Here is a 25,631-nt window from a genome sequence, read left to right on the forward strand (position 1 = left end):
AATGCAGAATGGAGTCACCAAGAATAAAAAAGAAACATTAAAAACATATGTGACAATTCAAACACAAAAGATAATAGTATTGAATTGTACCAACTTGCAATTGTATTGGCCTTTGATCAGATTGGTATTTGGTTGCAGATGTGAATATATACAAACACAAAGGGTAATCTCCAGTGTATAAAAAAAGGTACACATTAAGTTATAAAGAGGAAAACATTAGAATGTTCTGCAATTTTATTACTGAGACGTTGAGGTGAACTAATTCTTTATATTTTGTTGGCAACAATTTACAAGTGTATTTTTTTTTTTAAAAGTAAAGGAAAGCCCAGAAGGGAAAAGCCAGGACCTATCAAGCCATAATAAAAAAAAATGTAAACGTTGCTTTAAGAAGGATTTCAAACTCAAATAATGTACATTTTATTCGGTTTAAAGTTGATTATTTTAGCAATTTTGTTAGGTGTATGTATATATATATATATATATATATATATATATATATATATATTACCTTTTCTCTAGGTATACCAGTCATGACTTCCACAGATGAAATTTTCTTCCGTTAATTTCTTATTTATACATATTATAGCAATGTCACTGTATTTAATAATTAAAAAAAATGTAATTAATTTGTTGGTAATAAAATAATTCTAGGTTTTACATTAGCTTTTTTTCATTGCGTACAGGAATCATGGGAAATGTGGTCACATGACCGATACTGAGTCGAGTTTGGGTTATGCTTTCGTTTTTACTGATGTCACAACGAGAGATATTTCTTTACTGGCGTCGAGTCGTCACATAAGTTTTGAAAGTTTCATCATTTTTTTCATTTTTTTTCATCACAAAAAATGTGATCGTCACTGATGACGGGTAGTGATTCCTTTCTATATCTTTTTCTTCCTTCCCATCTTCGATTTCTAGGGTGGCTAGTTTGGTCTCGAGGTGGCGCTCTCACCATCCCCAGACAGAATGAAAAGTAAAACAGCTTGTGTGCACACAAGCACACTCACTCCCCGGTTGTGTTTTAGTCGCTCTGGAGATTTCTGGAGCCGGATATATAAAAAGAAAAGAAATGATCTCAACACCTCAATAAACACCCGTATTCAGTAATCGCCAGTTAATAACATACATACCAGCTATCTCGCAATATGCTTTGTTTATTTGTTTATTAGATTTGCAAAAAGAAACGTAATGCCCAACAAACAATTATTTGCCCCAAAATAGAACACCACACGTACACCACCACTGGTTGTATCAAGTGGCAAAGCTTTTCATATGCAAATCAGTGAATAAGGTCATGACCCGATCTGCACTAATGCATGAAACTATGCTGTTTTGTATGCAACGCTCGTTAAGACAAGGTGTTGCTAGTTATTCAGGGTGTGGTACAAAAAGAACAACTCACGGAAGAGCTGCTTGCAAAGTTTGCCACAACCGCTAGCCGATGCTTCCATGACTGACTAAAGGGCTTCCATGTGGTAAAATATCGAGGAGTTGTAAACGGAGTGCGGGTAAGTTGTTACAGAAATAGCACACATTGGACGTGGAACCCACGATTCCAGAAAGTTTGAACGTAACACTGTAAATCCTACACTTGACGAATAACGCCCTGTATATGTTGCGGAAGCTACGTTGTATTCGCATTTAATGTATTTATTGTGTATTGTTCATGAATCGATACAGTATACAGTGTCACTATCAATTCATATTTGGTATTCGGATTATTGCCGACAGCACGGAAGTTAAAACCATGCAGGTGCTAAAACGCAACAAGTTCGCGACTACGTGAGAATCTTGATTTGGGGCAACTAATTAATTATCAACGCGCCGCAATGGCAATCATGGTGTCCAGCAACAACGGATAGACAGTACAGACAGGGTCTCAACGATCAAATGAAACGATGTCTTTCAATTTACTCCTAAAGTTCTAGGGGAAAAAATTGTGCCTTAAAAAACAATGGCAGATTGTTGTTTCAGATCCACACTGCAGTGTTCGTTCAGTGGCGTTGTTTTCAATGTAATGCTAATGGCAACATAGTGAATCCACTGAACCATGTCGATGGTGCCAGATCAACAGGTTAACTTGTCAAGTTGCCGAGATGTTGTGTGATACGTGATACGTGATCGCACATCCCGGATTTTGAGACAATGCTCGTGTGACGCATGTAACCGCTAAAATTATGATTCAAAAAGTAAACATATACATATATAGTTTGTTTTATACCGTAAATAAATAATAGGAAATTATATTAAAGACAGGATTGTCACAAAGAAGTTTGTCAACCTTTTCAAATTATACAGTTCCGTATTCGACGGAAAACCGTCTTGAAATTATGTGTTTCCATCAAAACTGAATATAGTCATGATTGGTTGCTTGCTTGCTTGAACGTGAAACGTGCATGTTCTTCAGAACTTTATTACCGTAACATATAAACAGGTCCATTACCATAAAATTGAAACCATTTCTACAATATAACAAATTAATCTGCATTGAAAAATCGGTAAAATATACACTCAGGTTTTGTTCATGTATCGTCATGGTACTAGTATTAGAAATTTCAACTGACGTTTGTGAAATTTGAAAGCCACACAGAATTAGTAGTAATAGTATTAGTACTAGTCAAGTATTGCAGTGAATCACATTTATTGTAATATATATGCAATGGCAGTATCCTGCTTATACCGCATAATTCATGGCTATTGGTAAATCCCAAATTGTTGTGTTGTCCAGTATAAATTGACAGGTATGCCACCATATCTTTGTTATTTTAGACATTCTTTTGTACACAGTCCACCTTTGTTTGTTCAAAGCAAGGACAATGTATTCAGTTCAGTATACAGGAAACAAAATATCTAACAATTTGGTGATCTTTAGTAGATTTTTTAACTTGTGTTGTAAAAAAAAAAAAAAGTTTATACCAGGAATAAGTTTCCCTTGAACTTGTAAAAATATATATTAATTTTTAAGTGTTGCATACATGATAAATTTTTACTTTATCAAAACTTTGAAAAAAATCTAGACATTTTTTTCGTTGCTATTCATTTTCTCATTAATTTAACCCCACCTCCCCGCCTGTCAGTATAAAGACTGCTTTTTTTGCTAAGACTAGCGTAGTTTATAGAGCTATGTAGGGTATTGTATTTCAACGTAGAGTTGTTTTCTTAGACGTGGTCGCCATGATTAAGTCTATTTCCTTGTTAAATTCCCACAAGTGTTCTTATAAACCATCAATACAGAATGAGTCAGCTAATCAATAAAACAAACAAACCATATCCTGATTGTCCATTACCAGGAATTCAATATTTGGAAAGTTAAAAATATAGATTTTTTTTTTAAAAGAGAGAGAGAGATAAAATTCAATAGAAGTGCATTTGTAACTTTCACAATGCAGTGAAGGTTGATAGGGCTGAACAGGAAGACATATATTACCCTGGAAGTTGAGTCTTCGGTTTACTATTAAAGATAGACACAAACTAAAACTATTTTTGCTACATGTTGATACAACAGTGATAAGCTATTGATTGGACGTTGGTTTAATTATAGTCTCAGTAGAGAGGTGTCTCTTGAAAACTAGTTTATTTAGAGTTCCATGAACTGGGACTTCCAATGTTTACACTATCTTGATCACAGGGTGATTAAATTCACAAAACTGAGGAACCACTATTTCACTAATCTACCACACTGAAGAACAATAGATTTAGTTTGTGTCTATCTTAGTAAACCGAAGCTTCAATTACCAGAGTTGTATCTTACAGTCTACAGTGGCCACTGTGTAGATTTGGAGTGGATTGCATAGTTTTTGTATAAATGAACACGAATGTATACATAGCCTCGTAGTGTCAACATTGTCTGTCAATGTAATATTAGGTTCCACACCCAACAAATCAATTTATTTACTTTCCTTAATAATCCTTCAGGTCGTTGAGGACATTGAGGTCACCACATAGTGATAAGTATATATAGTAGGTGTCAATGACATTATGCCAGACTTTTTTTTATTTTTTATGGTTTTTGTGACCTGACCAATGCTTTATTTCTTTGATACACACACACACACACACACACACACATACACACATATATATACAGGTTTTGAAAATTTGAACCAAATTATATATATATATATACATATATATTAGGAAAATATATACAAATTGCCAGTTTAAGACTAAATATTCTTTTTTGGCTGTGAGTGTCAGTAACACTGGACACAATTTTTTTCATTTTTACTCATTTGCTTAAGGCTTTTTTTCTTCTATTCTATTATAGAAAATATCACAAATCATTCTTTTATTAAGGCTAAGTTTTGTTGTTGTTGTAATTCTGACTTTGTGAAAACTTACATAATTGTTCCTTTTTATTCTTTGCTTAGACTAGTCTGTGAGATACGACATTCGTGCCATTGCTGTCAACTATACATTTACAAAATGTAGAAGCGTGATAGGGCTGAACAACATGACGTCGATGTTTCTCACACTTTACTCTTTAGCTTTGTGCCTTTGAAAATTGAGATAGTCCTTTTCTATGTTAACAACAAGTTCCCTGTAAACAATAAAAGAGTTTTCAAAAGTACTGGTACAGTAGAATTTCAGGAGTTGAACACAGACATGGAGACATAATGTATTAAATGTAGAATACAACAATTGTACATAAACACGGACTATGTCAATGAATTGAAAAAGTCATAGACAACACAGACCCAACTACTGTGTGTTAATTGTAAATGTCTGTCAGTCATTAGTGTATAGTGACATAGTCGATTAATGATTTCCATGGTATTATTATGACAAACACCATCAACCGTTTCATAGAAAATAACACAAATGTCAATTGTTCAGTATTTCTAAAACTTTCTAGCTAACATGGGTACCAAAGTATGTGTATATAATAAATGTACCTGTCAATCAATCAAACTAAATTCATTTCCTGTGAATATGAGTGTGTCTACATAAAGCTGACTGTAAAAATTTGATGTCCGTTGAAGGACAGTTTTCTTGTTGTCTAAAGGTTTGGTCCAACACACTTGACTACACCCAATTTTAGTGATAGCCTAAATATTTCACATTGCACAATTTGAATAAACCCACGGTCCACTAAACACTAAGACAGTCGCTATAGCGATGATTTTTATACTTTTGTAGTTAAATTTGTTCATAATGATGACTTATTTTCAATTAAGCACTTCACTGTTATATATCTGTTGAAGTAAGGAAAATCTATTTTATTAAAATATTTTGTAAATTTGACATTTTAAAACTCATAAATCATAATTCTGACAGATAAGTATTGATTATTTGTACATAGTTAAACATCAAGTCAATATGCACCAAAAAGTTACACACTAACAAGAATTTGTTTAACATTAATTTGACGAGGAAAATTTAGGATGATCTTGAAGTAAAACACTCGTACTGGAAACTTTCCCTGTAATACCAACAACGCAGCTCTGTCTTCAAACCCTCTAAATTTATCTTCTCTGCACATCAGAAATTGTCATACAGTATTCATGAAAACTTCAACTTTCTCAGTTAAAATAGAAGAGAATAGCGTTCGTCATGCAAAAAACTAAGAGTAGGCCTTGAGGCGCATTCTTCCTGTACCTTATCACATGTAGTAAATGACATTACAGTGATAGTTTGTGGCTGCATGCATGTTACCAACAAATATCTCTTTGTATCCTGAAACTATGGTTTGAATAACAGCTTATATCAATCAAAAGTTTGTCTTCAATACTACTGTAGCTAGGTTGTACAGCAGATTTCAAAATACTGCAAAGCAGATTTGTTTGATACAATCACACAGAAATTAATAAGAAACTACACATGGTACACTTTAATAGCAAGATCGCACTTTTATTACTACATTTAGTCTGAATGAAATAAACTATTCAAACCAACGTACTGTAACAAGACGCAGACACACGGGTGCCAATGTTTTGATGTCTGCACTTGATGTCTGCATGGCGGCACCTCAGTTCATTTCAATTTAGACAAAATGTTGCAAGAAACTGTGAACATTCAATCTTGCTATCTTAAAGTGTAGCATGCTTTAGTTTCTCATTCATTTCTTCATGACTGTATCAAACAGAGCTGGTGAACGGTATTTTGAAATCCACTGTAAAAGTACCAGGTACTTTGGAAGTTATATGACTCACAATCTACTTGACAAGTAAGTGTTAGGAAAGTAAAACAGAGTTAGTAGTCATTGGTATACATTCTTGAACTAAATTGGTAGACTTCAGGTATAGGCACAAGGCCATTATACACAATGCAATGCAATAAATCACACTGTGAAAGACTTACATATATTCTGTCTATTATACCTGTGTCAACACATATATTGTTATATGTTTGTATGCTCTGTTGATTATCTGTTTGCTCAGACTACTACTAACTTTTAGGTCAAAGAAAGTTTTTCATTGAGTAGCGATATAGCATTCAATCAGTTTATATAATCATCAAAAGTGAGAATATAGCCCAAAGAATAGTACGGAGAGAAAAAAACCAGGTTGGTTGATTTTCAATGATCCAAGGAATCAATATGCTGTCCTGTTCTATAGAATGAAATGTCCTGTAGGGAGATTCAAGGTTTTGGGTATACAAATGTATATATTATTCTGGAATTCACGTTGTTTTGACTGTGTACAGTATAAAACACTCCGCAGTGAGTCAGTATCAGGTCAGGTTAACAGTTAGCACAGAATCTGTATTGTCCTATTGTACAGTGTGGAATTTCCTGTAGTGACTACTTGTAGGTTTCAGAGAAGTGTAAGTTTCTTGTGGTTTTCTCAGTTATATTTTATTGTAATGTTATGAAAGCCGGCGGAAAAGATTGCTTTAATACACTGACAAAAGCCAGGTGAACTACCTGGAGTGGTTCATGCAGTGAATGAGATGTTAGTACACCTAACCTGTATTGAGTACCTGTAAAGTATTCTATGTACCGCACCGTACAACCACACCCAGACTCAAGCCCCATTTAAAATGTCAACTCTTTATTGAGTGTGTATGAATCAAAATGGATTGATCTCTCTGTCGGCTTTTCTACAAAATCCTTGTACAGATTTAACAGTGAAACCGTGTAGGATTTCAAGTACATTGATATGATATTCAAAGGCACATATTTATGACATATGAAACAAAATACACAGTGTTTGCATATAGTCAATTTGATACATGTATTGACTGAAAACATGTCATACCCTACTTAATATATACCTTCAATTATTGTGTCAACTTGAAATATTTGGTATGAAAAACAAAATTTTGAAAGCACATTTTACAAAACAAATTGTTAAAAAAAATAGTACCTACCAATGTCAGGACGGTGGTGAAATATAGATTTTGCTCTGCTAAGTGCAATTTATCACCTGTGACTACGATATGAAGTGTCCAGTCAGTGTCCAAACAGTGAAGGTTTATTATATTTTAGTTTAAAACTTACATGTCATCTTGATTAATTAATGAGTGTATCTGATTGGCTAAGTGAAAGTTAGCACCATTAGATAAGCCAATGAGGTCTTTGGGAATGATATCAAATCCATATTGATTGGATGATTGTTAAACAGCCACCTGTTGATCAGCATATGTGCTAGCCTCAAGGCTCATAATCTACTGGTTGGTTGGTTGGTTGGTTGGTTGGTTGGTTGGTTGGTTGAGTGAATGGTGCCACCTGTTGATCAGTAAATGAAGTTTCTGAAGTTTATTTACAAGTAATATATCTATACTGATTGGCTTAGTGAAAGGTGTGACCTGTTGATCAACCAATAACAGCTCGTATTAAATCAAGAAATCTATTATGATTGGGTAATTGAAAACTGCCAATGAAAACACTGAGACTCACAATCAATGAAAAATCCATACTGACTGGTTTACATGAAAGCTACCACCTGTTGATTCAACCAATCATTAGCTATTTGATGATTAAATCACTTTAGATTGCATTCACAATAAGCTACTAAGAGATGACATGAAAAGAGCATGCTACTGCACAAAAAATTCTGAATTAGTCTACAAATGCCATCACAAAAATAAATATTTTCTAGTCAACTATAGAAATAAACCTCCGTAAAGTATAGTTTAGTCCAAGCAATATATACACAAACATTTAAATGTATATATCAACCTTGACAATCTCAATTTATCATTCATCTGATGATCAATGAAGAAGCATGAAACTCTGAGTAAAGACTTATAACATCCTTATACTCCTTGGATTAAGTCTATCATAATCATTAAAAATACACTATTGTACAAACCTGCGTGTAAAATTTGCAACAAAATAATAAGAATTAATAATACATCAATGTAATCTAAATGAAATATTTCAACCATATTCATAAAGCAAATAACTTATATTATTGTTGTTTGTAGGGTGGTATGTAATTAATTATGTAGAAGAGTGATCGAAAATAATATTAATAGTACCGTTATTATATAAATTATTATATCAATCATACACCTACGTATGATTGATAACAAATTTTCCCCTCTGTAACTGCACTATGATAAATACCTGTATATTAGCATTTTGCCACATGACAAATTACTTCATAGCACACACAAGCCATTAAGTATTATATGTATATGTTTGTCGGTGGCCGAGCTGTTAGCTCGTACGCCTCTTACCTCTCTGCAGCCTCGGTTCAAACCCGCCAGGTGTCGACTGGATTTGATTAAAATTTACCACGCTGTATGTAAGAAGAGCGTTGTTTAGTTTGACTGATACAATGCAGGTTTTCCCCGGGTACTCCAGGTTTCTCCTGCACTAACACTGAACCAAAGGAGCCTATAAATGGGACTAGCTCCCATTGGTTATCCGATAAATAAATAAATCAATAAACAAACAAACAACAAACAAACAAACAAACAAACAAACAAACAAACAAACAGAAAATATAGAATTTATGCCCTAGTCATCTTATGTCATGACATGAATCTTACTGTATGTCATTGAATCTTTAGCATTCAAAATTGTAGTCAATATGTTCAGAATCACCATTACCTTTCTGTTACCATGGGGTTCATGTATATAGCAACAGATGAATCTACCATCATATTTCATGAACAACTTGAACAGAAGTTTGTTTGTTCTGTTCTATACATTAAATATAACTTTGATGGATCACAGTCCATCATATCATAAATTATAGAATATGGTAATGTCCATAAAATAAACAAACAGTATGTGATAGTGTTGTAAATAACAATTTTTATGAAATAATAATTTTCACCCAAAATGTGCAAAATTAAACTGGAAATGTGGTGAAAACCAGTTGAACATTCAAGTAAGGAGAAACAAAATCAAATATGAAGGGTAATCGAAAATGCACAAAAATTAAAAACATTTGATTGTGTTGAAAATACCTGTTGAGCATTAAAAATACATTTGTAAATAAAAACAAGCAGAAACAAAATGAAGAAAATGTGATTGTTTTTCATATAAGGCAAAGAATTTATTAAATTTTATTTGGTGAAAACCTGTGAGGCATTAAAACTTTTAGTAAATCGTATATCAGAATGGATCAAATTAATGTAATGTTATGATGAGATGAAAAGCATATTTCATTTTGATGGAATTATTGATATTATTATAATGTTGCGTGACTGAATTCTATGGCTACCAGGGATACATGAAAGCAGAATTTGCGTTGTTTGTGTACCATACATCATTACATGGAATGCACAGCTGGCTTATTTTCATCCACAACTGTTGTATATTTCTGTCAATATTATTCTATTATTCACTTCTCCCTCCCTTATGTTTACTAGAGGGATTTGACGACAACGCAACTGAAAATAATTCTACGAGTAAAAACATAATCGAATGCCATTGTAGTTGTAGAAGCCTAGTATAGAGAGTTAATAAATTGTTTGTTTTTTTCAAAGATGAAATGGTTTGTAGACAATTATATAAACCTAGTACTTTCCATACCAGTACTTGTATACATTCCTATAATTAGAACATGAATAATCAGCATACTTTGAATTTTTGTGGCCCAAAAATAAAATGATGGATTACTTGTATATTGTTATTTAAAGTCAAAAATATTATGGTAAATTTTATATTTTGAAAATGGACACCAAATTTTGACAGACATAATAAGCTGATAGATCGGAAGAGTCATGCTGTTTTCATGCTGGTCGTCTGAAAAAGGGCATTATTAATTTTCAAATATTTGCCGCATATTTGGAATTGTATAACTGTCATAGTGTTTTTAAATCAAAATGAATATTAAACAGATACATGTCAGTAGTGTTATACTGTTAAAATTAATTTCATCCTGACATGTACATCCATCATTACTGCCTTATGACTATTAGCATAGAAAGAACATATACATAAGCCTAATTATTTCTTTGTATTTACAAATGCAAATATTTCTACCACTCACTGAGTCAAAACTTTTCTTGGAAGTGAAACCCAAATCTTTGTCAGAATCATCAGTGGTGTACCAGAATGGGCTAATGCGTTTCTTTATATTTTGTAAGCATTTGTAAAACTAAATAGCGTAGCATTAATGAAATTAATAATCTCAACCACTTAGATATATTGGAATAATTGTTATTACATTAAGTATCTGAGATTACTTGCACCGGTGCACACACGTACTAGTGGTATTTGCACTGCAGCGCAACACCGAAAACATTATACCTGCATGCAAATGAGGACGTGATTGTTCGTTCTACATGAAATCATGTGATCTCATAATGTCATTTTTTACAGAAATTTATTTCTTGTTTTGGTTAAACACATCTAATAATAACAGAATCTCATGCCACTTGAGAGCAAGTGTTTGCACCTATGGGTATTTGCACTTGTGTTTGCAATGTTTTCTGCTGCACTCGTGTAAATACCCCGGGTATGCCACACTTTCACTTGTGAGTTATGGGGTTGTATTATATTATGAAGTGTGTTCATTTTAAGTAAAAGTGTTTAATTTATGAAATTGACAATCTTGACTACAAATACTTTATATATATATTGAAATATGATATATATTGAAATAATTAGTATAATATTAGATAGATAGTTTATTTGCAATGAAGGCTACAGGCCAAACGAGCTTTATACACAAACACAAAATACAAATGTATACAGTTCAGAAAAGATAACGGAAGCACAGTATGAAACTTAGGTTCTTATTTTGACAGAATACTAAGTAAAACATGCCGGCTCATTTAACTTTGTGACATTTTGTGAGCTTACCCAGTGATATACATGTACATTTATCATATGACAGGTTTTCATAAAAACCATCTTGAGAGGAATTTCCTTCTCAGTTCATCATAACGATGACAGAATATTAAGACATGATACTCGTTTTCTTTCACGGAAACATTGTCTGAACTACATGTGCAGACGTTACAATAACATAAATTTTCTGGAATGTGTTGATGTCTTCCTCTGTCAATATTCAGATTGGAGTTCATTAGTAGTAAAAGTATATAATTTATGAGATTAATAACCTCCACTGGATAACACATAGATATCAATTGTAATTGCAAATGTAGTATAAATTGTTCATTACACATAAAAACATATCATTTAATGAAATTAACAACCTCTACAACACTTTTAGCTTTATCAATATAATATCATAACTAGGCAAAGCCCATAAGCTCGCGCAGGGTAGATTCATTCACCGGCTGCCTCACGATGATATTGTAGATAGTGTCCTCCGTATGCAGAATGCTCATACATTGTAGTATATAGAACGCACATACGTAGTCATTGCGTCGCAATGCATCCTTGGGTAAAACCAGCCAAAATACATCACATAGTACTAAGTATATAGGATGTGCATGCGGTACTAGTCATTGAGCCACTGTGCGAGCTATTAAAATAATTTGTATGAATTGTGTTTATTACACATAAACACACACTACAAATCAGTCAAAATTGAAAAAAATAGGAAAGAATTGTATTGAAATAATCAATGTACAATGGGGTACTAGATTTGTTAATATTTAACAAGTAGCAAGTAAATTTGTAAACCTAAAATAAATATACCAACTATAACAGCATATTGTGTTCTGTGTTTGTATTAGAATTGTTTGTGTACAAATCAAATAGAAAAGAACTATGTCACTTTCATAAATCATTCAATTGGTGCCATGGATATCCAATATATTTCTGGTATTAATTTCATAACATATTTCAGTTGCTAGTTGAGACACTACAAAATTCAATTTTTTTTTAATGGTTCCTGCTAGAAAGGGATTAACTGTAAAGTTGAACTATATTTCATTTTTTCGATTATATAGTATCGTGAAATTACCATTATTATTGTAATATCACTTTGAATAGAAACCAATTTTAACAGAATATGTACCATGCGGGTATTCAGTTCTGTCTTCGGGGTTTTTTGTTGTTGTTTTTTTATATCATGTGGAACAACTAGAGTGTGTTGAGGTCACTATTATTTTTAAAAATCATGTAAACATTCCTGAAATTCAAACACCAAAAACCCCCCAAAAACATTGCCAGTGTAATATCATTGAGGCATTCCCATATTCATGTACATATGTACCTCCACAGTAATATAGTTACATACATGTATATATGAAACAGATGGGTGAAGATTATGTAATTAGAAATTAATAGCAGTCTGTTTATACATGCACATAAAAATGACATATTATGCACATAGTAACTGCTACTGTGTGACTACACACACTATTACACTGTAACTATTATAGTACCATTAGTTTGTACATGTATTCATTGTAGGCAGTGTTGTGAAATAAGAAAGTTTAAAAAATAAAATAACTCAACAAACAAATGTAGTACATGTACATTTAGTCATGAAAGATGTAGTACATGTACATTTATTCAAATAATATTGCATTGAATTTAACTATTGTTCCAAACAAAACTCTGAAAATTTTTACAGGTAAATTTTTCAAAGTTGTGCCTGGAACAAAAGTTAAATTCAATACTGTTGTTTACCAGCACAGATGAATTTCCATTTGAAGATGTAGATGTATTGTTTTTAAAATGATGGTTCATATATATATGATATCATTATAATAATAATCATTATGCGTGAAGGTCACAAATTAATTTACATATTAACTGTATTACTAGAACACATGTTGATGAAATTATCAGAACACCTGTTGATGAGAGATTTAACAAGGAAATTAAAATGTACTTTTATAATATAAAAATTGGTTATGTCTGAAAAACCAGGTTATTCTCAAAAGAAATTAGACATAAATTGGACGAGGGAATCATTTCAGCAAGACATTTATGTACGGGGATGGTGGAGGGATACATGTACCTGTAGATGGTGGTAATTAAAAAAACCTTTAAGTGCTTATTCACTCAAACTGTCAAAACTTCAATTCAAAAACATGCAGCATTGTACTTGATTGATTGACAATGTCAAAGTTCAGATCTGTTTTTTCTTTCTTCTTATATACACATACATAGACATATACATTTGTACATACATACATACATACATACATACATACGTACGTACATACATACATACATACATACATACATACACATATACATGTATACACATACACATATATACATACATTCATATACACATATATACACATGTAGTGTAAAACATATAAGGAATCTAAAAGATGCAGTGGGTCATTTGTAGTTCAAAGTCCTCTTGCCTTCAACTAATAACTATTTGTGTACACCCCTTTGGTTATATGGTGGTGGAACTAACTGTGTATGGTATTAAATTTTGATTCATTTAGTAATGAAAAAGCATATACTTCAATCCAATTACCATATTAAAGGGATGACATATAATTGTATTGATAGTGGTTAATATTTATTGATTTTATTTTCCATCAAAAGTTGACATGTTCATTGCACAATTTTGATAAGTGTTCATTAAGCTTTGATCCATATAAATTGAGAATATTAGTAATTGAATTAATGTAGGCTATAAAGTCCTTCATTTTTACAAGTACACAATGTATGTAATGATGTTCAATCATGACTACATTGTATTATGGTCTTTGCAAAAGCGTGCAAAAAGCTACAAATGTAAGATGAAGGCAACAAGAAGCATATATGATGGTCTACAAAAATTACAGATTGAGGTGTTTTTTGTTCTGTCATTACACTGAGAATGACATGTATTTCCAGGTTTAGGCTTTGACGCATATGACATTTTGAATCACTTACAATTGAATATCATTACCATATGATGAATAAATATTTCCCAAATGAAGCCATGCTTTACTGAATAGAAACAAGAAAACTGTTATAAATATAAAGTTTGTTCACTTGGTGAGTGTGAGCTGATTACTAAGTAGAAAATTTGGTACAAATTAATGGTTAAAATACTAGCAAAGAATTCCTACATGTACACAATCTATCCTGAAACCAATGCTTATCATAACATAGGACATTGTATTTCCTTATTCTGTAGAACAGGACAACATGGATTCCAGTCTGACTGAGAATTGTGAATAACTCAACATAAAAGTCATAATAGTATTAACCCAGCAATCACCTATCAGACTGTAATCAGTGAATTATCCATGGCAATGCGTTACTATGGTAATTGTGCTGTCTACATGTATACGTTGGCATAGTATAAACAAAGCTATCCATGGATGGAGAAAAGAATGTGTGACATGTCAATTGAATTGCCCTTTATAAAGAGAACACAACAGAAAGCACAAAACCTACAACCTATCAGAAATAGCCTGTAAGTTATTCATTAAAAAATATAACTCTGCAAAGTTACTAATATTTTCCATACTTATTGGAAATTTGGACATTTGCTGTCGCCCATCCTCACCCCAGCCCTGCACGACCCTCACCAATACAAGAAACTTTTGATGAGTGTCTTGTTGGTGTTGTAGCCATTTTAGATGAATATTAACTTACAAATGTATTTTAATATTCAAAATTTCAAATATTTGAAAGATGTTGTAGTTTTTGTAAAGCCTTAACTGAAAAGACTGACTGCTCTTTCAACTCAGGAATAGAAAAACAAGATAGAAGCCATATTGAATACTAAAATATTAAGTTGCCTGAATTGACAATCGAACACAAATAATAAAGTCAGACATCAATGTGTTTGACGCACTCTGTATGTGTCAGCTGGGCTGTGTTTACAAACTCGTATTTCACTATTTTATAGTAATAGTTAGCATGGTTAGACATACATAATCCTACTTTACAAGTTGTCAGGTGTGTCCAGTAACCTTTAAAAGCTTTGAAATATGAATAATGCATTACATATTTTGAAAATGGATATGACGATCTCGCTCATTTCCTCGGATTACTCAGCTGTACAAATTTGTTTGTATTTTTAGAAAATTATTTTTCACTTTGCTTTTTAATCTCATCTGTAAGTGGTTGCCTAAATGTGCTGCTGATAAGAAAGTTATAAAGTAAAATACTAGTAATTGATGAGCAGTCTGGTTCAGTTAAAAGCTGTACAAATTGTTTTTATTTTATTTTTTGTGCAGTTTTTTCTGTTTTTATTTTTATATGTCATTTGTGTTGGAGGAATTGTTAATGAGTATGTGAATAGACTAACTACTATTAAAGCAGTGGTTGTATTCAATTAAGTTAAATGGTCTGACTCCTATTACCTCACATTTTGTTTTGTGACAACTAAAGAATTCCCTAGCTGTCAAGACGGAATTGTGTCACTGTTTACACACTGCATGTGTTCATGTCACCAATTGTAAAGTTTATATAAGATCAATTGATGTCACTTCTAATTATATATTCATCAGAATTAGCTATCAGGATGCAGTTCATTATATTAATTATGTTGTAAAAGTACTGTTGCTATAGCTACATGTACATATGTTTCATGTGTATGACAATTAGTGTTCCGTAATATGTTATACAGTATAATATTAATTATCTATTGTGATATAAAAATGCTGTGGCTAATTGTCTACATGTACATGTAGGACAGTTGAAATGTTCATAAATTGATTTGTATACAGTGCAGTACAGTATTAATTATCTAATAAATGTACTATAGTGTTACTATAGCTACATTTGTTTAACTTGCATGATAATTAGCATTCATAGTTGCTTTACAAATGTATATATATACATACAGTACACTCAGACCTGCATGGTACCATATGTAACAGGTGTATCCGGTGATCATTACATCAACATACATATCAAAATAGAAACTTTGACCCTGATATTAAAGTGATGTTTAATTTATTTCAATTGCCAACATTTAATTCCTGACCTAATTTCATATACATGGTGTTTGTTTTAAAGTATTTTTATACACATAGTCTTAGTATTTATTCAGACCATTTTGCTGAGGTCAGGAATAGGTTAATATGTAAAGTTCATTTATCATTAGGCCAATTAGTGATAAGACTTTCATTGCAGTGGTTACCATGGTAACAATCTTACTAAAGTCAATCAGACACATTTTTGTTTGTAATGTGGCAAAATGAATTTTAACAGAGATATTTTTGATAGAGATATTTGTTTCTGGTGAAAGTTTGTTCTATACTGTATTAAGTAAGAAATGCATTGTTCAGAACAACTGATAATTCTTATGCTATTACTATTATGTTACACACTCAATAGAAATAACCAAATGCCAGGTTATATACATTTGTATGTATAACAATTAAAAATCAATTTGTTGATATTTTTCATATGTTCAAAATTACTGCATAATTGTATTCTATTGCTACATGATGACCCACTGGGTTCAGAATTCTTCCCCTTCACATCCATCAAATCTAAATTCTGTAAAACAATTCACACAAAAGTAAAAAAAAAATATTTGTATAATGATTCAACTTCTTGCTGCATGCTTATAGAAAAATAATTCCTAACTTTTAGAAACCATAGTGAAACAAGTAGAGACTTTGACTTGAAAAAATTACAGTGTGGCAGTGTGTGTAGTTATAAAAAGTGAAAATGTACAAAAATAACTTAGATAACAATTATAGTTTTCTATCTAACTCCAATTTTATCCAAGTTTATGTAAGGAAAATATATTAATGTTATTTCATTTCACATTTTTATCTTTAATAGTTGTATAAAATTGATCTAAAATAATCATTATTTCTCTAAAATGACATTACAAATATTTAATTTTCATATATTTTTTTCTTTTTCAGATTCATATCTTAGAGAAAAAGTGAACACAAAAGAATTATCTTGAAGAGTAACTGAACTGTAACAGCTAGACAGTCAAAAATGGCTGATATGCAGCGTGAATTCCGTACCATTCCAATGAAACCCAGAGGACCTGTGGTCGTCACAAACAATCGACTTCTTCCATGTTTTTTACTAGTAGACTGTATAATATTAGCTGCAGTTGTAGTGTTTTGGTACTTTCTCGCCTTTGATCCTTATGACTGGTTTAAAGTCTACGAACAAGATGTTGACTGTGATGACGAGAACTACATGCGAGCAGACAGATCAGAGGACAGGATTCCCGAGAGTGTTATTTATGTCATGGTCTTTGTTGTCCCTGTTGTTGTGGTAAGTCACCAGTTATGTTAAATTTTATTTTTAAAAAGTCCAACTTATGATATCAAATTAAATTTTATTGCGATATAGTGGTATGGTCTTTGTTCTCACGAAAGGTCTGTTGAAAGTTAAGAAGCAACAATGTAATTGCAGGCTTGGTACACCCTGAATCATATATTTGATTCAATTTTCATTTTTGACAGATTCTGTTTGGTGAAGCAGCATTGTCAATCTATCAAATGAAGATAGGAGACTACATCCATCAGGAAAAGACAGTCAATACATGTAAGATACGTGTCCATCCTATGCTGAGAAGAACACTACGATTTACAGGTATGTAAAAAAAATATCAAACTGAGACTCTTTTTTAAGAGGTAATCAAAATACAGCTAGCACTCTTCTACATACATAAAGGATGTTTTAAACCATAGTTGTATTTATTTATTTATTTATTTATTTATTTATTTATTTGTTTGTTTGTTTGTTTGTTTGTTTGTTTGTTTATTTGTTTATTTATTTATGTATTTATGTATTTATGTAAAGTGAAATTGCTGTAAGTAAATTGAGCTGGTGGTGTTCTAAATTTATTAATGTTATGTCATTACCATAAAATGTGGTGGTCTATATTTGTGTGACATGCATATTTAAAAAAGAAAAGAAAGAGTGAATTTGGCTTTTCGGCAGACGGTATTCAGTGATTTAGCCATGTCAGTTATCACTTCATATGTGTATCTTATGTCCAACTTATTATGTTATGTGGAGTTTCATTAATAATATTTATATTTAATATTTTTATTCTTTGATAAAATATTATGAATAAATTAATACACCTAAATTATTCTTGTTGTGCTTGATACTCCAATATTAAATTTTTTTGTCCAATTGTATTGATTTTTTGCTTATACATAATCAAAATTTATGTAATACCCTAAATGGTGTACTTCAGTTTCACTTCTTATACATGTTATGTTGTATCACAGGAATCCATGCCCTTGGTGGTTTTATGACCTGGATATTGGTTGTTGCTGGTCAGCTAATCATAGGTCAACCTACACCATACTTTGTGACAAAATGTTGTGATTCTAGTGGAACTGTCGAAACAGATTGTGATAATGATGATGCAAGGTATTTCTTTATGCATGCCAAGCAATTTCCTTTATATACCAAAGCAGGGCTTTAAAATTAACATTAACAAAGTCATGACACTGCACGGCTCATGTTAAAGCTGTGACCATTTTGGTTATGTATATTTTTTATGTGGCGACTAACAAAGTTCTTAGGTAGTTGTAAAATATGGAAATATTACCCTTTTTTTACTTTTTTTCCCTCAGGAGGCAACATGAGGGTAATTAATGGCACAGTTTTATGATTTGTGGACCCCATTTTAAACTCTTCAGCTCAAATTAAAACTGACTCCATTTTAGACCAAAAGGCAGTACATATATAGTGAAATGGGGGAGTATATCCCTCTCGGGTCTATAGCCCACTCTAGTGTTATACCTGTGTACATATATTGACCAACCATACAATATCTTTGTATTTTGTAATGATGAAAGAGGGACTGGATATAGCCGCATCGCCATCTGATTATGTTGTAGTGCACTCAGCACTCACAAATCTAACAATACATTGATTGCCAGACTTTTAAATCTATATGTTCTTCTCACTCCCAGGAAATCTTTCCCAAATTTGTATGCTGCTCTCACATCATATGCTGCTGTTTATTGTGGAGTAAGTATACATTTTATTTAATATATATTGGGTAATCGTTCTAATTAGATTTGTAACCAATATATCACTGGTGTCATTTATTTTATTGTGTGGTGTCTAAATGTTAGTATTTAATAAAGGAAATATTTCGTCGAATGTTGCAAATTTAAAGTCTCAATTTTTCACTAGCACACAATGTATAATATACATCAATGAACCATTATTATATTAATAAATTGTACAAAATTGGCATATAAAAATTTAATGTGTAATTTATACAAGTATCATAGAAATTAATTGTATGTTATTAATTTTTTGTAACAGTTATACATATCAGCGGTATTTAGAGCGACTCTAACAAGGCTAACCAGGCCATTGTTAGTTCTTGGATTGCTGGCTTTATCTTACATGGCGGGATTGGATGAAATTGCTAAAAACCAGTGTTTCTGGAGTGACATCATCATTGGATACATTATTGGTGTCACTGTGGCAGCTTATTTGGTAAGCAGTTTGCAGTTTCAAGCCTAGAAGTATTAGATTAGTGGATTACTCATTGATATCATCCAATAGAAATCCTCCTACCTAGAACACATAAGTTATTACCACAGTTGTAGCGTACTAACATTTTAACCAATACACACAACATACATTTGATAAGCTGAGAGCTTTTTGCTGTAAACAGTCAGTCTTGTTCACTCGAGATAGAGGGCGCTGTTTATGACATGACGTGATCATGGAGAATATGCTCCCATAGATCTAATAGGGAAAGTAACATCCCTCATCTCTACTCTGGTTGTTAGGGTAGCTCTTGATGTAATTGACCTTGATACCATGTTTCTGCCAGGTCAGACTCTCTAGGACTTCAACATCACTCCAGTAGATCTGGTGTCACAGTTGTTATTCTATCATATAGTTATTTTTAACGTCTGTACACAGTGCGAGTGTAAATGATAACTAGTGTCTTGATTATGTTTAGACATACATGTATGATAGAAGTCTTTCTACCTGAAGTATCTAATTACTACAGTTGTAATCATATAGTTGGTAGCAGTTCTTTAATTAATGTCTGTTACACAGTGGTAATTCGGTGTTGCATGCAGTTAGGAAGATTTCTATTGTAATATGTAGGAGGAGATTTCAGTGTGGAATATAAATGAACTGTGAAGGGGGCTAATTGACTTGAGATCTGGAATATTTTAGGTGATACCTTTGAATATGTGATGAGGGCTAAAACCAGTCAAAGTGATTATAATAGTAATAATGCTTTGTTTCCAAGAATCAAAACATTATAATCAGTTGCAAATGATAGACATTAAGTAAAAAGGTAATTGAATTATGTTACAACAAAGGGGAAGGATGGAAAGGAAAGTAGATGTTTAGAAACCTGTACATATGATCTCAAGTTTTGTTGAGACCATCCAGTTTTCTTGTTTGTTGAATACATGATTTTCCCATATTCATAAGTCTTTCCCATGTGTTCTGTAGAGTATTAGGTGTCCGTCAAACTTGATCACATGACAATAGTCAAGAGTATTTGATAATGAAGCACTTTACCTGTGCACCTGCTTTACCATAGTTTTTCTAATATTATATTTTTTCCTTTTACTAGGGTTTCTTTGTACTTGACTACTTCAAAGGCAAACCACAGTACAGCTTTAGAAACATGCCTACAGAGATGCAAGACATGGTAGTGATCAACCCAATGCATCCTGCCAACAAACACCAATCAAATCATGGTGAACCAGTCGCTGCACGACCTATGACCTCTCAACCTGAAAACTCCCAGCAAAGAAGAAGTCTTCATGAATCACAGAGAGATTCCTCCTACTCATACCTGTATGATGGATCCATGGGACAGGTAGATAACACTAAACCAAAGATAATTGATGGTAGAAAACCAAAAGAGTCTTTCCTCTACAGTAATGAGAATTATTTTGAACACTAGGGTACTATTAAAATCAAAAAAGCCTCTGAATTTTAATGAATGTGCTGTTATAATATATTTTAACATACCTCCAAATAAGGAATCAGTATCTAATCAACATATTTGATTTTCCATATAAGGAAATGGCATTCAAATTAACAAACTCATATTCATTGAAGTAAGGGTTGGTATTCAAATCAACACACTTGTATTTCCATCTATGGAAACAGCATTCAAATTAACAAACTCACATTCATCCAAATAAGGGGTTGGTATTCAAACCAACACATTTGTTATTCCATATATGGAAATGGAATTCAAATTAACAAACTTATATTCTTCCAAATATGGTATCAGTATTCAGATGAATCTATTTTTTTTCTATATATGGTATGGTATGGTATTCAGATAGCTAAACTGACATTTTTCCATATATGGAAGGAACATTTCAAATGTGTCAGATCTTGTTGATGTTTTGATTAGCTGACTAATGGTTAACTCTCCTCCAAAACATTGTAAGACTCTGAATATCTCAGCTTCATTTACTTGAAAATATAAAAGCATAATTTGTACGTAATTGTATACTTTCTACTGAAACAGTATCATGTCTGATAGAAGCTCATATACATTATTTTTCAAAGTTCCTACAAATATATGATGTATCATTGAAATAGAAAAACAGAATGGTATAGAATTTGTCTTCAAAGTACAGATAACCTATTTTTAGTCAAGAAAAAAATATCACTTTTAGAATGGTTTGCTGAATATTGATATCCACATTGTATCCAGAAAATATGAAAACAAGAGAAGAAATATGAAACAATGGTAGTAAAACAAAGCAAAGAATGATTCTCATGCATATTACACAAAAACAGTTGTTTCAGTTCAGTTTTTCATTTATTTTATGATAATGGAAAACTTAGAAAACAAATGTTAAATCTATGAAAGGAAGTAAAATGGATAAAAGTGGATTTTAGTACAGACAGTATTACCTTCATTATCATTGATTCTCCTTTTTTGATTTTTTTGCAAGTTTTTGATAATATATGCAAATTACATGTCTATTTATTCAGTGTATAATCGGAGGCTTTACAATTGATAACGAGAGACAAGCATTCACTGCAAATACCATATTTAAACTTATTAACATAATTTACATAAATTAATGCTAATTGGAATTGAGTACCATGTAATTAACAATTTGATCAAGTCTTCCTTGACAAATATAACAATAATAATCTACTAGTTATTATTGTCCAACAAATTATTCGATATATGCAAATTATATGTGATCCATTAATGTATGCAACCATATTTTCAAATATGCAAAGGAATTATGTTTGACGTAATGAGCAATGCAGCTGATCTCATTGAGTTTAGGTTCATTTCAGAATTGTCACAGAAATGACATATTTACAAATTGTATTGATATAAATGTTATGAGTAAAAATAATTCTCTTCCTCTTTACCGAGTAAGCATTAAAAAGATTATTAAAATTGATTTTTATAAATTCCACAACATTTGAACTATATGTATAAGTCTCTCAAGTCACAGCATTAAAATTGAATACTTTTAACAATACCTGATATTGTGTTTTTAGATTAAGATATATCCAGTTTTGATACCTGCATCTGATATAGTATTTCATCAGCTAAAATATGTCTGCCACACAATTTTATATATGAATGAATCAGTCACAATTTCAAAAATCAGGAAAATTGCAGCCAAAAACTACATAACTGCTTACATAAATTTGTAAAGTACTAGCAATTTTATTTCTCATAACAGCAAGGATTTCAAGTTAGCAATTATCCCAAAAGATATTCAATCCACACCTTTCAGCATATGATATAGTATTTTTAAAGATATTTTGAAAGGGGATTTCTTACCATGATGCAGTAGTACTGTGCCTCTAGTTAACTTAAAATAATGTGTACGTCAGGATAAACTGTTTACATATTTACTGTTACTAGAAAATGCCAACCCATTTTCAGATTAAATCAAGAAAAAAAAACCAAGAGGTCACCGTACATATTTTTGAAACAGAGGTCAAAAAGTTATCAAAATGAAGCCATTTTAGAATCCAATATGGCCGCCGAACACACTCTGTTTAATATGTTTATGGGAAAATAAAAGATTTATTAATTTGCCTGAAAACAAGAAGCTGAATCCCAAGTTTCTTTTGATATTTCAAAAGGACCTGAAGCAAACTTCCGTATCACAAAATTTGGAGAGATTTTAAAAACATTGATTTTCAGTGAAATTTGCCCACGAGGTGCTTTCTACCTTAAATTGAAACATTACAAATAATATATTTCAGATTACAGTATTGTAAAAGTTATATTAATGTCAAAATTTCAGACTGAAATTTAACATGAAGATAATTAATCCCTCTAACCTAACATAATCTATTTAACAATATAAAATATAATTTTTATATTTCATAAGATGCAGGTTTCCATACAATTGATTGCTGTATTTACAACACAATTAATGTATGCTTCATTTTTTTTTATTTATGTTGCTTTTATTTTTAGATGCGCTAGACAACATAGCATTGTGGAAGAATCGTACGCCAGCTTTAAGTAGATCGTCAAAATGGCTGCATTCTGATACAGAATATGTCCATCCCATCTAATTGTACATGCCAATGATACAGTACATTTGCTTACTGTTTGGCAAAATTGGTTATGATCATAGGGTGATTTATTATGAATATAAAGACAATCAACTCTGTCAGCTAAAAATGGACTTTGATCATCACGTCAGATCCCATTGCGAAACAATATATATTGTGTATCAACTTTGTAATATATTGTTTCATTTGTGTACATTGCAATATCAGCTTAGTAAGGGATAGATTCATATACTCACATGTACTGTTAAAACATTTTGCATGATATTTAACCTTTGATACCATGATTACCAGGATGTGTGACCTTGGGTCAGTAAAAGTGCCAGGATGTACAACCTTTGACATCAGGATAAAAAGTATCAGATACAACAAGATATATCCATTGCTCAGGATTTTCACTACACTGTGTTCATTCCCTATGAATATTAGAGTTACATTTGCATTCATTAACATTCCTGGTATTATTTTACACCCTATGTCAAGTTACCACTCAGCGGCTTTGTTTCATACAACCACGTATGTTCTCCACTGTAATTAAGATAACAAGATTACAATTTCTTTCTACACTTTGTCTGAATGAAATACACCATATATTGCTACTAGACACAGACAGACACGCAGGTGGCAATATTTTGACATCTAAGTGTATTTGACATCATTTTAATAGACAAACTGTTACGAGAGACTATTCATTCAACCTTGTTTACTCATAGTGTAGCATGTGCAGTTTCTTATTGGTTTCTGTGTGGTTGTATCAGACGAGCCGCTGAATGGTAACTTGAAACTTGCTGTAAGTCATAAGTATTGTGATACTTTTTTTTATTGGTTTATGAGTTTGATTTGATGTGCATCCAGCATTATTGAGTACCATTGAAATTGGCACTTAGCAGTTATCTCAAAATTCTGTTATTGTGTCAGGATAACATACAGTGGTATGTATATACTCAGCTTAGTGTGAAAATTATTTATGCAAGAACAACAGTTAACTTCTTTCAACATTGTACAGATTCTGCAAGCCAGGGACACAAATTGGTAAAAAAAACATACCAAAATAATCTTTTGATATTTATACACCTTTATGAGTGGGTGTATGTGAGTTAAAAGAGTATCAGGATGTGTGACCTTATTGTAATTTGGCAGTAAAGTACCAGGGTGTGTAACCTTGTAGGTCGAAGTTCAACTGTCAGAGACATCAACAAGCAAAATATATAAAAGTTTATTCAGAAATGTTCATGTATATTCTGGTTATCAATCATCAACAGTAGACCCAAGTTCAAATATATGCACGTGGCTATGTCATATTTTAAGTAGATTTAGTTTATGCTTTGTATATTTTTGCATATAATTTAGTGTTGTTATTTTTTTATTCTGATTTCTCACTTACCCAGACCCACCCCTATATCTGATTAACCATTAATATGACTAATATTTCATTTATCTTTCCTTTTTTGTTCTTTTTTTTTCAATCTTTCCCACAAAAGGTGTCAAAAACAAGAGGTAATATAATCCTCTCTAAATACTGCACTTTCAGGTGTTATTGTTCATTCTTTATCAACTCAAAATTTGCGATTAATTGTCTCTGTTTTCTGTTTAAAAGTATAAAATGTCTTCCAGAGTTTGTATGTAGTACTATAATATTTGATAATGTGTTATCGTAAAAGCTGTACAAAGTACAAGAGTATCAGTCATTGACAACACTAATGGGTGATAAGGAGGGTTGAAGGTCCAAATTTATGCCATTGAGGTGCCGCTTTTCCTCACTTCCTTTTATGGTTACCTTGTACTCCTTTTAATAAATACAATTTTTTTGTACAAGTTGTTGTTTATATACCATTCGAACGAATTTAGATTGATCAAGTACATTGGAGAAGATATCTGTTACACTAAAAATCGGTGA

The 25,631-nt window shown here is 31.9% G+C and overlaps 1 protein-coding gene across 4 annotated transcripts in view; it reads left to right on the forward strand.

Annotated features, from left to right (window-relative positions):
• The first annotated feature begins 1,356 nt into the window (after nucleotides 1-1,356).
• The window catches only part of LOC144436327 (phospholipid phosphatase-related protein type 5-like), a 33,627-nt gene continuing 9,352 nt past the window's right edge, over nucleotides 1,357-25,631 (forward strand). For 3 of the 4 annotated variants that reach the window (XM_078125094.1, XM_078125095.1, XM_078125093.1), the window contains exons 1-8: nucleotides 1,357-1,508; nucleotides 17,110-17,476; nucleotides 17,668-17,797; nucleotides 18,445-18,589; nucleotides 19,138-19,195; nucleotides 19,499-19,675; nucleotides 20,784-21,032; nucleotides 25,216-25,231. In XM_078125094.1, coding sequence (XP_077981220.1) covers nucleotides 17,189-17,476; nucleotides 17,668-17,797; nucleotides 18,445-18,589; nucleotides 19,138-19,195; nucleotides 19,499-19,675; nucleotides 20,784-21,032; nucleotides 25,216-25,231 — 1,063 coding nt within the window. In that variant the 5' untranslated portion in view covers nucleotides 1,357-1,508; nucleotides 17,110-17,188. The remainder of the gene's footprint in view (nucleotides 1,509-17,109; nucleotides 17,477-17,667; nucleotides 17,798-18,444; nucleotides 18,590-19,137; nucleotides 19,196-19,498; nucleotides 19,676-20,783; nucleotides 21,033-25,215; nucleotides 25,232-25,631) is intronic. The other variant, XM_078125092.1, reaches the window with a different exon arrangement.

Source organism: Glandiceps talaboti, chromosome 6 (genome assembly GCF_964340395.1).
Source record: "Glandiceps talaboti chromosome 6, keGlaTala1.1, whole genome shotgun sequence".
Lineage (NCBI taxonomy): Eukaryota > Metazoa > Hemichordata > Enteropneusta > Spengelidae > Glandiceps > Glandiceps talaboti.